The sequence below is a fragment of the Macrobrachium nipponense genome, chromosome 32 (assembly GCF_015104395.2).
Source record: "Macrobrachium nipponense isolate FS-2020 chromosome 32, ASM1510439v2, whole genome shotgun sequence".
NCBI lineage: Eukaryota > Metazoa > Arthropoda > Malacostraca > Decapoda > Palaemonidae > Macrobrachium > Macrobrachium nipponense.
This window is the reverse complement of record NC_061094.1, coordinates 16,220,160-16,236,677: the sequence shown is the minus strand read 5'-3', so window position 1 is coordinate 16,236,677 and position 16,518 is coordinate 16,220,160. Positions and strand designations below refer to the sequence as shown.

The 16,518-nt window shown below is 38.8% G+C and overlaps 1 protein-coding gene across 1 annotated transcript in view; it reads left to right on the top strand.

Annotated features, from left to right (window-relative positions):
* Window positions 1-16,452, top strand: part of LOC135207241 (ubiquitin-conjugating enzyme E2 C-like) — a 52,331-nt gene extending 35,879 nt beyond the window's left edge. The window contains exons 2-4 of the mRNA XM_064238874.1: window positions 675-789; window positions 7,690-7,894; window positions 16,202-16,452. Coding sequence (XP_064094944.1) covers window positions 675-789; window positions 7,690-7,894; window positions 16,202-16,392 — 511 coding nt within the window. The 3' untranslated portion in view covers window positions 16,393-16,452. The remainder of the gene's footprint in view (window positions 1-674; window positions 790-7,689; window positions 7,895-16,201) is intronic.
* The last annotated feature ends 66 nt before the right edge of the window (window positions 16,453-16,518 follow it).

The window sequence follows — 16,518 nt, the reverse complement described above, 5'->3', positions numbered from 1 at the left end:
TTCTCAACTTTTGTCGCCATCTAGGGAATGTGATAAATTTCGAGAAGTCGGATCTCTTCCCCAAGCAGGGGATAAAGGCTTCCATGGTGTAAGAAGAGGAGTAGTTTCTTCGCCCTCTGAGAAGTTTCACCTCGAGATTTCTAAGGGTCTTCATCCTTTCCCTGGGTAAGAAGCAGTTGGCTGTTTCTTCAGCTCACCTGCTCCTTCTGGAGCAGGAACTGTGATGCTAAAGCACAAAAGAAGTGATTTTGTCTTGTACCTATTGTTTCCCAAAAAATCTGTGAATTGCTACCTCAAATTTTAGCTGCCACATGAGTAGAAAAGTATACCTGTGTAATTACTTGGTGAGAGTATACTATATGAACTTAATTGTATAGTGAAAATACCATTTTCACAAATATGTAGGAGTTTTATGTGACTATATGCACATAATAATAATTAATATGTACAGTACGTATGTGTATGTATTTGTAATCTTTATCATCATGTATGATCACCAAGTAGTGTAAAGTCTTTTTAGAAAGTGCTTTGTAGAACAAATGAATAAGTAGGCGATTTAAAATCATGGTGGACATCACAATTACCTGTCAGTAGTATTTATATTATCTGCATTTATGTATTGGTATCTAGGTTTAAGTTCTTACTATGGATATACAATATTGATATTTTTTCAGACTCCAGCATGAACTCATGACCTTGATGATGTCAAGTGATAAGGGAATTTCAGCTTTCCCAGAAGGAGACAACTTATTCAAGTGGATTGGCACTATTAATGGGCCAGCATCTACTGTAAGTAGTTTTTCCTTTCTCTTCTCAGAGGAGTTACCACCCAGTGTTCCTATCTTGAACCCCAGTACCCAGAGTGGTAGTGCTGTCAGTGCACCTCATGACGTGCACTGTAGGTATTACGTGAGGGTCTTTGCACCATCCATTTAGCCTCTAGGTGCAACCTCTTTCATTCCTTTTACTGTACCTCCGTTCTTATTCTCTTCCATCTGACTTTCCACTCTCTCTTAACCATTGTGTTTTAGTGTAGATGTGAGGTTTTCCTTCTGTTTCATCTTTCGAACCTTACTGTCAATTTATATTTCAGCACTGAATGACCTCATAGGTCCCAGTACTTGCCCAATGCCCTTAATTCCATATTCTGTTCTACTCTTGAATCCCAATAAGTGGTTATTAAGGTTTTTTTTTAATACTTATGTTCTTTTGATGCCTGGCCAAATTGCTATATTTTGCTTTCATTTACTATTTGTCTCTTACCAGTTAGCTTAGCTTTAATAATTCTTTACTGTCTTGCCTTTCCTGTTTCTTAACTGTCTTGCCTTTCAATTGTTCCTACACATTATACGAACCCTCCCTTGGTACTTTAAATTAGGAATTACTTTCAGCGTAGGCTGGAATTTGGCCATTGAAGATTTAACAATGTAGTTAGGCAGTAACTGCTTGTCCTGTAGTTGGGAGTCCCGCCTGACTGGATGTAAACATTCCGCTTTGATTTCGGCTGGCGTGGTGAACAGACATGCTTTTGCTCTCTGCCCATTGTTGTTGTTGGAGTTATTCTGCATCTTTTTTGTGAGATCTTTCCTTGTTGTGTGAATGTGGTATAGTTGTTTGCATTTTTGTTTTATTGATATTAAGACAACATGCAAGCCCAGGATTCACATAAGCCAAAACGCCCCTATTCTCTCAACATATTTGCCCTGGGGGGGCAGATGGTTAGAAAATGTGGTAGCTTTTGCTCCTGAGTGGAGATGGATCCTCACTCCCTTTGTGTGAAGTGCCGAGGGTGTGAATATGATGAGTGAACCCTTGTGATACCTGTCTCTCCGGGTCGTCAGAGCAGTGGGAAGGTATAAGGGAGGAAGTGATCTCTGGGGAAGGCTTCCAAGACTTCATCTGAGGGTTATATGCCCCTGACGACTCCTTTGGCGGCTGATCCTTTGTCGTCCTTTCTCCGTCCTTGTAAGCTACCTCAACTTGCTGGTTCCCCTTCGGGGGGGAATCTCTCCCTCTGCTTCTTCGTTTGATTCGTCAAGCGTAGAAGGGTGGAGGGCTACTGACTCGGAGTTGTTGTACCCGGGAGCCTCTGCTCACTCTATCCCCCTCAAAGTGGGCAGAGACTTCTCATTCTAACCTAACTTTTGCTCCTTCAGGTGTGGCGGCCTTTGCGGTTGGGGACATGCAGCAGGCATGGCTGAAGCTGGGACTGCCTGGTATCCCTTCGCTCCAGGGCCTCATGGCATATTTCACGTTTGCTCCTATTCCTACTGCCCCGGGGTCTCTTGCTACAGCAGCCACCCCAGTGGCACCTTGGATGGGGGATCTGACTGTCATTCTGAAGAAGCTGGCAATGAAGAAGAGTAAGGTGTCGTAATCTTTGTCATCTGCTGCCTCCTCCCCACCCCATAGATGTCTTGAACTGGGACTTATAAGGGTCTGTCTCCCTGTGTAGAATTTATCAACCTGCTCAGTTCGAAATCTGAACAATTCCACAAACTGATATAGCGCTGGGGACACAACGCTATCCTAGCTCCTAAATTGCTGGGGAGGTTAGCAGGAATAAGCTCTTCTCACTGTTAGGTTTTATTCTGCAACCATTAATGAGCCATTAACAAGCCATTCATGCTGAAAGGAACAATAATTCAATCAGCAACACAAGCATTATTAAAGTAGTGTGATATAATATGCACAAATCAGGAAATTCTTTTAATACTAAACAAGAAAAATAGAACATAGCCCGATGGTAGGCTATGCAATTCAAATTATAAATAAGAAAAAATAGAACCTAGCCCAGTGGTAGGCTATGCAATTCAGAATTATAAATTGCAAGGCTATGCAAATATGGTTCACAATGAATATATACAAATGAATAGCCAGAACCTTACACTGTATCTCCTGCAACTCAGGAACCATTAGCTTTGACACACTACACCACGCCTATAGCCTTCAACACAGGTTTCTTCAGTAGCTTACAACAGAACACAACATTAAAATTAGCTACATGTTATTTGGCCATATTAATTAGTACGACTTACTAATTGCACACTATAGCACATTAGATAAACGCAAATGAACAAAGGTTGACCTACCGACAATAGGCTATGCGCTTGTCTCGTACAACAAAGGAATAGGGTGGTGGGATAGGTAGCTGCTTGGTGAATGTACACTTCCCAAGACTTAGCGGCAGTGGCTCCTTAATCGGAAATACCACTGGGAATGAATTTCCTAATACTAGCCTAAAGCAACATTTCACCAAAACAGCATGGCACAGCAGCAAGGTCCCAACTGAAGAGTCCACCAAAATCTGATGCACTGCTCATGCGCAATAACTCAAAACTTTAAATATTTGCCCAACTAAATTATCTGATTCAATGAACAGGCCAACATCAAAAGAAACAAATGAATACAGGCAATTCTTTACTCGCTGAACAACCATTTTGCATGTAAGCCCCCTCACACACTCAATGCAACACAGTAAACTAAGCAGAAACAAAAGGCCAGCCTTTTACGAACAAACGCCACTTTGCTAATAAAATCAAATGTTCTGACACAATATTTTACACCCTGTTCTGGGAAGACAGGTGGGTTTTCCACTGGTCCTCCTGTTCCTTCAGGAATAGGAACCGTCTTGTTGCCCCCAGGGGCGCGAGTTGGGGACCGTTGGAGTTCAGGCTTTAGCCGTACTCCTACACCTAGTCCTAGAGGTTCTGCCTCTAAGACTAACACCGTCTTGGGTTCTTATTCGTGAACTTCCCCAAGTGCACGCTCACCGTCACAACTCAGACACAGTGAGGAAGGAAGGGGTGCGTCGCTCAGGTGACTCGCTCCTTACTGGTGATCGGTCAGTCCCCGGTGTTGACATGGCTGTTTCATGAGATCGTGCATGAGGTGAGAGTGGTAGGAGGTCCCCCGTTCTGTGTGACTGACCGGTCCCAATGATGACTAGTGTTTCTCCTACCGTTTAGGATCACCATACTGCACTTCGGGGGAGCACTACTCCGGAGCGAGAGCGCTCTTCTAGACCTGCGAAGTGATGACCACAACTGGTTGGTGATCGTTCAGGCTCACTCCCTCAGTTAGTTCATATGCTTGAGCGGTTCAGGAAGGTCCCAGGGGGTCTGCTGAGGTTCCTCCTCCTGAAGGAGGGTCGAGGGAGGAACACATCCTAGAAGGAACTTGACAGTCCTTCCCCTCAGGATGCAGTCATGCCTGAGATCTAGAGGACACTTGCTGAGGTTATTGTGCTGATTCATCAGGACAAAGGCCTAGGGGAAGGGACCCTTCACAACTAGAGTCGTTCTGAGGTCCTAAGAAAGAACCCAGGGTCTCTACGGGCTTACCGTGGTCTTCCTTGGCCGAAGGAGTGTTGGACCAAGTGAACGATCTTGTCTCAGGACAAGAGAATCACTTATGGCTAACAGATCAGACAAGCTGCTAACCCCTCCTCTACCTGGACAGAAGATTTTCTATTCACCCTCAGACAACCCTTTACTGACCAAGCAGGTAGAGCTGGAGTTAGTTCGCCTGTCTCATGGCTTGCTGCTGCAGCACCTTCTTGTGGAAAACCTCTGGTTTATGCAACAAGAGGCAGCTGGCTTGGAAGCTACTGCTATGGCAGCATTCCAAGCAGTCTCTTGGCTGGATCTGTGGCCCCTCACAGTATCCAAGGTCACTGTTTCCTCAGAACCCATAGTTCTGGGAGAAGACTCAAATTTCAGGAGACTTTGTCAGTCTGGAGGTAGGGCTATTTCACACCTGGCCCACTAGATGGCAAACCTGTGGGTCAACCTGGTGCTTAGGAGGAGGGACACCATCATGATTCATATCTCCAGGTCTGTGGGACCAACCAGAGTTGGCATAGTGTTGAGAACGGACCGTTGCTGGGTTCCTCCTATCTCTTCCCTAGAAAGATGGTTGACGCTGTGGTGGACAAGAGAAGAGTTGAAGACAACGACTGACTTGTCCACCAGGCAGTTGCTAAGACTTCAGGGACTTCTCGAGCAACTGCATCTAGGCCTCTTGAGTCAAGCTAGCTCTTCCTCTGCTTCCTTCGAAGGGGACACAAGGAAAGACCCAGCCTTCTTCATTCTCCTCAAAAGGAGTGCGCCCATGCTTGGTTCAGCCCTCCTTCCCCCAGGGGAAAGGAAGTAACGGAAAGAAGAAGAGAGGGAAACGCTAGGGGCGGTGTTCCCCCTCAGCTGCTGCCTAAGGGGGGGAGGGTTGCCTAGCGAGCCATTGGGCAACATGGCAGCACTGTGGAGCCAAGTCGAGGCCACCCCTCACCAACTCTCTGGTCTGTCTTCAGACTTATATCCCTGGTTCTGCCAAGGATTTGGCACTGAAAGAAGACTTGCAAGCGATGCTGAGCAAGGGAGCTGTAGAAGTCATATGAGATTTGTCACCAGGGTTCTACAGCTGAGTCTTCCTGGTGGAGAAGGCCTCAGGGGGCTGGAGACCGTAGATAGATCTCTCACCTTTGAACCGATTTGTTCGCCAAACACGGCTCACGATGGAGACAGCACGTTCAGTGCTTGCCTAGATCAGGGAGAACGACTTCATGTTTTTGGTGGATCTGAAGTATGCATATTCCAAATACTCATCCATCAATCCTACAGGAAGTACCTTCACTTTATCCTTGAGGGGATGGTGTTCCAATTCAGGGCACTTTGTTTCAGACTCTTGACCTTCGTATCATCTTGGACCCATTTGGCCGGGATACATTTGTTGAGGTATCTTGACAACTGGCTAGTCCCGACGAGTTCATTCTTTCAGTTGCTACAGGACAGGGATTGTCTCCTTGACTTTTGTTGCGATCTTGGGATTGTGATAAATTTCAAGAAGTTGGTTCTCGTTCTCAAGCAAAGGAGAAGGTATCTGTGTATGCTGATTGATACGGCAGCAGCACAAGTGTTCTCCTCAGACTTGAGGATCAGCAAGTTCAGGAAGGCAGCTCAACTGTTTTTGCCCCAGCAGGAGCAACTAGCTCAGCTTTGGCAGGTCATGATTGGTCACCTGTCGTTACTGTGAAGTTAGTCCCTCACGGGTGTCTTCACCTGTGGTCTCTTCAGTGGAGACTAAAGAGTGTTGGTCACAGGCTCAAGACCCTCAATTCTTCCCCATCCCTCTAACGGAGGAGGTGAGGAGGGATTTAGCCTGGTGGCTGGACGACAGGAACCTCTTAATAGGAGTGGAGTTGGAGTCTCCCCCTCCGGACATGCTTTTGTTCTCAGATGCATCGACCGAGGGTTGGAGCTCACACCTGGAGGAGTTGCAGACTGCAGGAGTGTGGGATCGACATGACAAGCACCTCCACATCAACTCAAGGCGGCCGTCCTAACCCTGCAAGAGTTCTGGGGATCGAGTGATGTGACACTGCGGTGTTGATGAGCGACAACACCACAGTAGCGGCATATGTCAACAAGCAGGGGGGCCTGGTGTCCCTCCCTCAGCATCAGTTGACAGCGCAGGTGACAGAGCTGTCCGCCAGATACATTCCGGGCAAGAGGAATGTAGTGGCAGACAAGCTTGGCCACCAGAATCAGAGGGTAGGTACTACATGGATAGATTCCGAAGACCATGTAGTCAAATTACCTTGAGAAAATTATTATCAATGTTGAGAATTTTGTTTACTTTAGATGACCTTTCTGAATTGTTTTTACCCTTTATAAAATGGGCTGTTTGTATTTTATTCACTTGTCAATGTTCTAAAAATAATTTTTAACTCACTTTTAATACTAGTCCCTACTGCACAAGCCTAGGCTGATTTTCATAGTTCTGTTGAACCTTCATGATTGTTTTTCAGTAAGTTTAAGTAAATCTCAGAACACTATACGTATAGATTCCTATCATGTATTCACAAGCATCGTAGTAGAATGGTTATTTTATCCTCAAATCTTTTACTGTAACCTTTATACTTTAGTGTCTTTCAACATTTTATGATCCAGATACTATAGCAAATGACCAAATAGTTCTAAGGGCATTTATTTGCACGTTGAAATTGAATCAAAATCATCTACAGTGTGAAGATTCCAGTTTAATTGTGATTGTATTTTTTAACAACCTGTGTCTTGTTAATAAAATATTCTCTCTCTCTCTCTCTCTCTCTCTCTCTCTCTCTCTCTCTCTCTCTCTCTCTCTCTCTCTCTCTCTCTCTCTCTTAAATGGAGATAGCTGCATGCATCTTTAGTAAGGTATTTAAGATTTATACATAATTATTTTCACTTTTCTGTATGAATGTTAATAATAGTGGAGAGAGCGGGTTGATGTTAAGTTCTCAGACTTCATGACAAACCCTATATAGTCACTGTTTAGCACATATGTTTTGTAGCATTTACATTCTTGGCTACCATTTTTATAGCCAATATAATGACAGAAGGCAACACTGGTAGACCTTTTTATTGGATCTTTTCTCTTCATATTTCTACATTCATTAGTATGTTTGAATATTTATTTTCATAACCGTGATTTATACATGTCAAAAATACCTTATTGGAGAGAAAGATAACAAAAGATCTGAAACTTTTTGTGGCTTTTGATAACTTTTAAAGTTTTTTGACATTAGATCACATAAGTATTTAATTTCAATCTTTCTATTGGTTAAGACTAAACCTGTTAAATATTATTAGTAGATGTACTTTATAAGGAGAGAAATGAAAAGTAAACACTCAAAACAATGTCTATTTACAGGTTTATGAAGGCCTTTCATATAGGTTATCAATGGAATTTCCCAGCAGTTATCCTTATTCGCCACCAACAGTTAAATTTGTGACTTCTTGTTTCCACCCAAATGTAGATCTTCATGGTAACATTTGTTTAGATATACTGAAAGAAAAGTGGTCAGCCTCTTATGATGTTCGATCAATACTTCTATCAATACAATCACTGTTAGGAGGTAAGTCTTGCATATCTAATATATTTAATAAAGTAGATTTTGTAATTTGCCTGGTAATTTACAATGTTGTAAACTTAAAAGAAATTTTGGACTTTGCCTAAGATAATACTGTGCTAGCACCAAACTTCACTGATAAATTTAAACACTGTACTGATGTTTAAGGAAACAGAAAGCATGTAGTATTAAAGAGGGTGCATGTTTTGGACTGTATTTACTAGAATATTCAGACAGTTCTTCAAGTCACAATAGTACAGTCACAGAGAATGCAAAAAATGAGCATTGATGAAGGTTGCCTTAGAAATAACCTTTAACAAACAAAGGAATATAGAAAAAAAAAAAAAAAAACCGGCAGCTGTATGCTTCATTTCAGTGAGATTACTACCATCTCATGTACCAAAGAACATTGAGATTCAGCTATTCTAGATGTTTAACTTAAAGGTTTGTAAAAACTGATAAAAAAAAATTTTTCATATGGTTGTAAAGACCATTACCCTAGCTGTAGTTGGTTTAGGGAAGAAGGTTATTAAAATCTGTTTCATTTCATAGGCCTGTTAGTGTTGTGTGTGACCCAGGAGTAAGTAGATTAGCTGTATGAGTAAAAAAAAAGTTAGGGATCAGATACCCGTTTAATAAACAGAGTGAGAAAGAGACCTGACATTTAAAAAGGTATGAGATCAGCAAAAAGAGAGATGAGATGAAGGATTAAAATGTATTGAGGAAAGTCCTAGAGTATCCTGCCAGTAGTCACCAAGGTAAGAGTTAAGTGTATTAAGGTAACTAGCTGACTGACCCGGCGCTTCTGGGAAAACTTTGAATAACAGTACATATAGGGGGAGGGGGAGGGGTAGGGATGGGGAAGGAGAGGGGAAGAAGATAATGGGGTAGGATTTGTGTTGATGATCCAGACAGTTCTACTTTCTTTATGCGAACATTCACCTTTGAACAGTCGTGTTTGAACTAACAAGAATTACTGTGGTGACTCCCTTTTATCCAGATATTACTGTTCTGTCTGTCTTTCATCCAAGTATTACTGTTCTGTCTATCCCTTTTATCCGGGTATTACTGTGATGACTGTCCCTTTTATCCAACCCAGTGCTGCCCTGGGTAACTGAATGGCAACCGATAAATTCTCTCTCTCTCTCTCCAACCTTCTGTGTTTCTTACCCTCTTTCTCCTCCCTAACACCCCCTCTACTCTCACTCTCTCTGTCACACCCTGCCCAACCCTTACCCTCTTTGGTGCCATTGATGTCTTACCTCACAGTATTCTATAGCAAGTCATATTTAGTCACCATCTCTCTCTCTCTCTCTCTCTCTCTCTCTCTCTCTCTCTCTCTCTCTCTCTCTCTCTCTCTCTCTCTCTCTCTCTCTCTCTGTCTACTCCCTCACGTCCTCTCCCTCTCATTGTCTCTCTGTCAACCTACTTCTCAAACTCCACCTTCTTTAATAGTACTCTTTTCCAAATGATAAGTCATATTTACTATACAGAAATTATGTATGATAAATTTGTAAAGTAAGTAAGTCTATTGGCATAACCAGTCTTGTTTCATGGGCAGAACCAGCTCCATTTCAGGGAATCCCCTCTTACCCGTACCCCCTTTGGAGGGGGCTGGGGAGGTAGGATGAAACTCCATTATAAACCATCTTAGGGGTCCCCACTATAACCTTACCAAGTTTCATGCCCATCAGACCAGCCGTTTGGCCATGATTGAACGACAGACGGACGGACAGACATAATGGCCATTGTAGTAAGATATGTGAGATGTTACTGGAGCAAGAGGAGTCAGATCATAAACTCTTAATTCTGCACATTTTGGTTAAAATGTAATTCAGGAAAACATTAGTAGAAACTGATCCTCAAATATTGTGGACACTCTAATGGCCTCTGTTTGAGAAGGCCAAACAGTTTTAGGCGACTGGGTGAGGAGAGGAAACAAGAGGTGTTTTATGAGTGACAGGTAAGGTAGTGGGGTCTATTGGAGCAGATGGCAGTGTACTTTTTACCAATGCTTAAGTTAGGTATATTAGACTTTTATTGATACCTGCTGCATCTGAAATGGAAGAGATAGTGAAGGGATTTGGACATTCATATAAGTGACCATGAAGCATACTTCACTGGAAACAGAGAAATTTATCTGTTATTTTCTAAGGGGGTGTTGTTGTGAGATGATAATCCATAATATGGAAAGAAACTTGGTTCTGGTGTAATTGAAAGATTCTGCTCCATGAAATACTGAAATAGAATTGGCTGTCACCCTTGATGGTGATTGCAGACAGCTTGTGCAATTATTAGGGCTTAGAAAAAATATGCTGGTTAAAAGTGGAAAAGAATCTGGTAAAAGTATGCTGCTCAGAATAGTGGAAAAGAAGTGAGATATTTTACTTCAAGAAGAGCAGTATTAACAGGTCATTTGCTGGTCTTGTAAAACCTGAGGGGTAACTTGTTAGGCGGTGGAGGGTTATATGACAGTCATCAGGAAAAACTCATAAAAAGCAGTTGGTAGAAAGCTAGCATTAGTGAGGTTTGTTCCTATACGATGTACAAACCTGAGGTCCTTTACTTTAAGAATTACTTTCAGCATAGGCTGGAATACAGCCGATAAATTCTTGAACAAGGTGGTTAGGCAGTAATTACCATCTGGTAGGTGGGTAGGCCTGCCTGCCTGGATGTAAACACTTCACTTTGCTTTGGGCCATTTTCCAATGATGATGTATATTTGTGAGTTCTTGCTGACTAGCCGTTAACCAAGATTTCCAGGTAGGATCTTTCTTTTATAATATATATTTTATATATATAGATATATATATATATATATATATATATGTATATAATATATCTATAGATATATATATATATATATATATCTATATATATAAGATATAGATATATATATAATAGATATATAGATATATATATACATATAAATATATATATATCTATATATATAGTATATAGTATATATATTATTATATAGATATATATATATATAACTATATAAATATTACCCTATATATATATATATATATATATATATATATATATGTATGTATATGTATATGTATATTGTTGATGTATTGTATATATAGTTATATATGTATATATATGTATATATAGTATATATATGTATATATATATATATATATATATATAGATATATGTAATATATATTGTATATATATGTATATATATGTATATATATGTATATAAATATCATCATGTAATATATATATGCTATATATATATATATTGTATACTATATATATAGTATATATATATGTTATATATATATATATGTATATATATATATGGATATATAATATATATGTACTCTATATATATGTATATATATATATATGTATAGATATATATTATATATATATATATATATAATATATATATATATATATATATATATATATATATATATTATATATATATCCAGTTTGCCCATAATGTGATTAGGATGGGGTAATACTCTTAGTCCTAGCAAGCGGGTTCTGCTTACACTTGGGCCATACTAATCAAGTTATGCCATCCCCTTTTTGGGGTAGGGTAGGGATGCGGACATTTGTTTAATCTCAAATGTTTATGAATACTGAACTAAATTATTTGAGTACCCCTGGAAAAACTCTGTCACAGTTGATGACTATTGGCACATCACTCCCGAATTTTCTTGGTACTGCCTCAAGCAATGAAAGTAATAAATGTTACAAAGGAACACCCTGTTCCAAGTGAAGCAGCAGAGCCAGAAAACCAATTAGAGTGCATAAATAAAAAAGGAACAAACAAAAATCAATTGGTTAATTTAAGTATATCTTAGTTTTACCAGACCGCTGAGCTGATTAACAGCTCTCTTAATGCTGTTCCGAAGGATTAGATATTTTTACATGACCAGGAACCAATTGGTTACCTAGCAACAGGTCCTACAGCTTATTGTGGGATCCGAACCACATTATATCGAGAAATTAATTTCTATCACCAGAAATAAATTCCTCTGGTTCTGCATTGGGCGAGCCGAGAATCAAACTTTGGACCACCGGATTAGTAGCCGAGTGCGAAATCCACTCGTCCAACTTGGGACTAAAATCATTTGGTAAACTCCAATGTCATAACAATGGAACCATATATAATGAACAATAATTCTGAATTAAAGACAAGTAATCCTCCAATCAATACAGAAAAATATAAAAATCATAATAGACAAGCAATGTACATAAAACAAGGACCAAAATGAAACAAAAATTACCGACTTAATCCCACATTGGTACATTTTGATGACCTCAGACAACAAAATCTCAGCAGCAATACTAGAAAACATATATCCAACACAGGACATGGAATGTAGACGCATCAAAGACAATGAATGACTTATCCAAGTAACCAACAAAAAGCAGTCCACTGGTTTTTAAGTATAATGGAAATAAATAATATAAAAGTAACAATTACAAGCCATGAAACATTGAATTATGTACAGGATACAGTCATCCTACCCAACAACGAACAAGAACTTCCTTCAAAACAACTACTGCTAGACTACTTAAAATTGAGATATAACAATATTCACGGTCTAGAAATATACTCAATTTCAAGTAGGAAAGACAAGAATAGAAATATCAACATTTCCAAAATAAAATTTACAGACCAAGACCTCCCATTTAAAATAAAAGTTTGTCCTTTCATTCCAAAACCACTACAACGTACACAGTGCTCAAGGTATGGACACATACAACAAATGTCGTAATAAGGCAATACATGCAGTCTGCACATCAGATAACCATACCACTAATTGGAACTGTAACCACCCAAAATGTATTAATTGTGGACTAGCCCATCACAAAATCTAAAGAATGCTCATTTTACCAATACAGCACAGAACTTCATTTGTTAATAAATAGGACAGGAATGTTAGTCATGGAAGCCAGACTCGAGCTAAAAGTAAGAGGAGTTAATAATCCATCCAAAAGCCACCTTTTCAAATGTAACTAAAAATCAAGACATCAATCAGCACAATAACAAACAAGATAATATAAACATAGAAACTAAATCTCATGCCATTAATACTAAAACCCAAAATAAAAGTGATATAATACCTGCCAATACCACTATTAACATGGAAGATTCAGATGTCCATGGAAAAGAACTTCCAATGGAAGTGGAGTCAAATAATAATAATAATCGAACTGACAAAAAGAAAAGAATACTGGAATGAACCCCACCTAAGGGAAAAAAGTGAAAATTGAAAATTACAATCAATCCAAAGAAACTCCAACTACATCAGGAGAATTTTAAAAAAGATATTTTACTAGCCTCATCACAAGTGGAAATACACAATTACCCTTAATCCCAATCAAACAGCCAGTAAAGACTCAATTAATCACTCTTTACAATTCCCATCAAATAATACTAATGAGAATCATACCATTAAACCAAACCAAAATATAACTTATCATTCCCCAACCATCTACAAGACTCAAATATTCCATTAACAACAACAAAACAAATAACCTCTCAAACTGACAGTCCCTATCACTACAGAAAAGGACCAATAGAATTAAAAAACCAGAAATTTTTAAAGCTAGATCAAATACTTTAGAACCAATAATTAACATCACCAAACATGCTTTGTCTTGTGTTTGTAATGTGTGCTTCGTACATACATATAACCAACTAACCATCAAGACAGAGGACACAGTATGAAATTGTAAAGACAATTTGATTAAATTAAGGACATGCCCTTTAACACCATCATGAGAGCAAATTATGTTCTGAATCATTAAAATACAAAAAATAAATTATAAAATAAAAAATAGACTTATTAATATTCAATCATGAAAAACAAACAACTGCTGAATCTAATGACCAACATTCAAATACAACAATTAAAAAACCACAAATAAATTCAAATGCATATAAACTTTGAGGTAAAGTAAAATTGGCAATCAATTTACAGAATTTAACACCAATTCCTCCCAGTAATGGAATATAAAATTATTCAGTGGCATATAAATGGCCTCTTAACCCGACTACGTCTGGGTGAATTACAAAGAATCATATGAGACCACAAACCAATATATATATATACCTACAACACATAGGATCTAACCCCACAAACATTCAACAGTACAAAAGTGCTTGTTATTCACCAACTGATGGTGGAAAACTAGGCACAGCAATATATGTTCATAATAGTATCACCTATGAACTTTTAAACATACCATTTTTATCATAGATAATAGCTATCAAATTATATATGCCGGACATAAATATGATCACAACTTGTAACTTATATAACCAACCAAATTCTAGCTCGAATTTCAGTGATCAACCAGCATAAATTAACAAGTAGGAGATTTTAACACTCATAGTCCCCTATGGGATAACATTCGCCTTGCTGACCCACCAGGAACAAACATAGAGAAATACGTATTGGAGCATGACCTATACTGCCTAAATGAAAGTGATGTGCCAACTTACTTCTCCAATACCCACTTAACCTTTTCTTCAGTAGATACCTTGCTGTGCTCAGTTGACTTAGCCGAAAGACTTGAGTGGAATGTCCTGGATGACTCATACTAGTGACCACTTCCCCATAGTCCTTAATTATTTAGATAATAATTTAATATTGCCACCTGTAAAATATAATTCCAAAAGCAGATTGGGACATTTACAATCAACAGCAACTGGTTGCTGCCTACCAGTAAAGAAATCTTGAAGTAATCCTAAAACATATGCTCTAAAATCTATTTGAATTACTCTGCACTCATAACCCTTATCAAGTTTCTCTTGCAAATGGCATGTCAAGTCTAAAAGTGATACACAGGTACCCAACTGAATAGCATTATAGTATAGCCTAACCATTTAGAGATTCTACTGTTATTCATTATGCTTTATTCATATGCAGCAAACCCTCGGTCTTAACGATAGGATAATCTTCTAGCACCAGCTACCTAGGATACACCGTTGATGCTGATCTTCCAACCAAAGCAATAATTCGTTATATCTCAATAATGAGGCCACTACGCTGCTTTGTAATCACAGTTGGTTTCATAGGAGGAAATCCTTTCACATGTTCAAGTATGCACTTCATATCTCTAACGATCGTCGACACAGTTGTACGACTGAAACCCAGTGCACAGCCGAAGTTAGACTGTGTTTCGCCCTTTTTGGATAGTTTTATTTTGTCAACTTTCACTTCTATGGAGAGGGTATTTTCTTTTCTTTGTAGCGCTGTCACCAGAAGTCTGCCTTATGCTTGGGAACCATAATGGAATAAAAAGGTCCCAAAAAGGCAACACAAATGAGATAGCAAATGAAACACAATTCAAGATGGTGAGTAAGTGACCAGCTCTGTATTCTGCCACAAGGTGACGTTATTTGTCTGTTCTGCATGAAGTTTGAATTTACATCTGAATGACGAAACAAAAATTTGTTAATAATTTTAACAGAGATTGCGAGGTGTAACCATGAAATGATGTAGGTTGAGTGCGGTGTAAGCCAAGACCCTACTGTATTTGCAGAATTTTTCAGAGAAATGTTCATATTTTTGTGACTAGTAAATATGTTTTCATGATAAAACTTTTAGAGAGGGTGTTCAAAATAAGCAGTTGTAAGTCATTTTAGGTGGGTGTGAAGTATTCATGGATTTTGGCTATTCGCAGGGGGGTTATGGTCCCAATCTGTGAATCCGGGAGTTCGCTGTGCTTCCAAAGACATTACTTGGTTTTGCATTGTCCTGAGAATTCTTTTGTTTATTTGACAGAAAAGTTCATATAAGAATTTTTGCTTTTACCATAAACTCCATATTACCAGTTTCCCTGCTGGTTATAACCCTGGTACTACTAGCTTAGGATTGTATATTTGATGGTTAGCCTATAATGACTAAACAGGACCATCCTTGCGTTACCTTCAGTGGATTCCCTCTAGGTGGACTTGGGGTGAATATAAACCAGTGTTTCTGCTCTGGTTTATCCTTTCCATTTTTATCACTGGTTAACCCTGTATCACTTTCCACATTAAAACATTTTTGTGATTGATTTCTTTTATCAAGTATGCTTAATGTAAAGAAATGAAGCAGTAGTATGACCTGTAATACATATATAAAAATATATCTTTAGTATAAATCCAGATACATCCCTTAAACTTGAGTGTACTGAAGCAGTTTCATTATACATCTTAAGAACTTTTATCTAATGAGTGTTGTTAGAATTTTTGGTTCAGGGATGACTTCAGGTAGGCTTGTGGAATATTTTTCGTGATGTATAGTAACCTTGAAGAATGTTATAATTCAGTATTTTGTATATTGGCAGAAACCCAACCATGACAGTCCTCTGAATGGCCATGCAGCTGAGCTATGGACAAATCAAGTAGCATACAAGAAGCACTTGCATGAACATTACAAGAAAGCCAATGGAGAATCTAAAATAAAATTAATAATTTTAATGGTGTGGTTGTGCAAGAGGAAATCTATTACAAAGCATATTGACGAGTTCAGTGTATAAATGTCATATAGCTGTAAGAGAATCTCTGATATTTGGCATTAAAGGACCCTTCTTTTAAAACTGGAAAACAGTAGATGGCATTCCTTTAGATTTTTTCAATACTGCAACAATAAATAATGTCTTCCA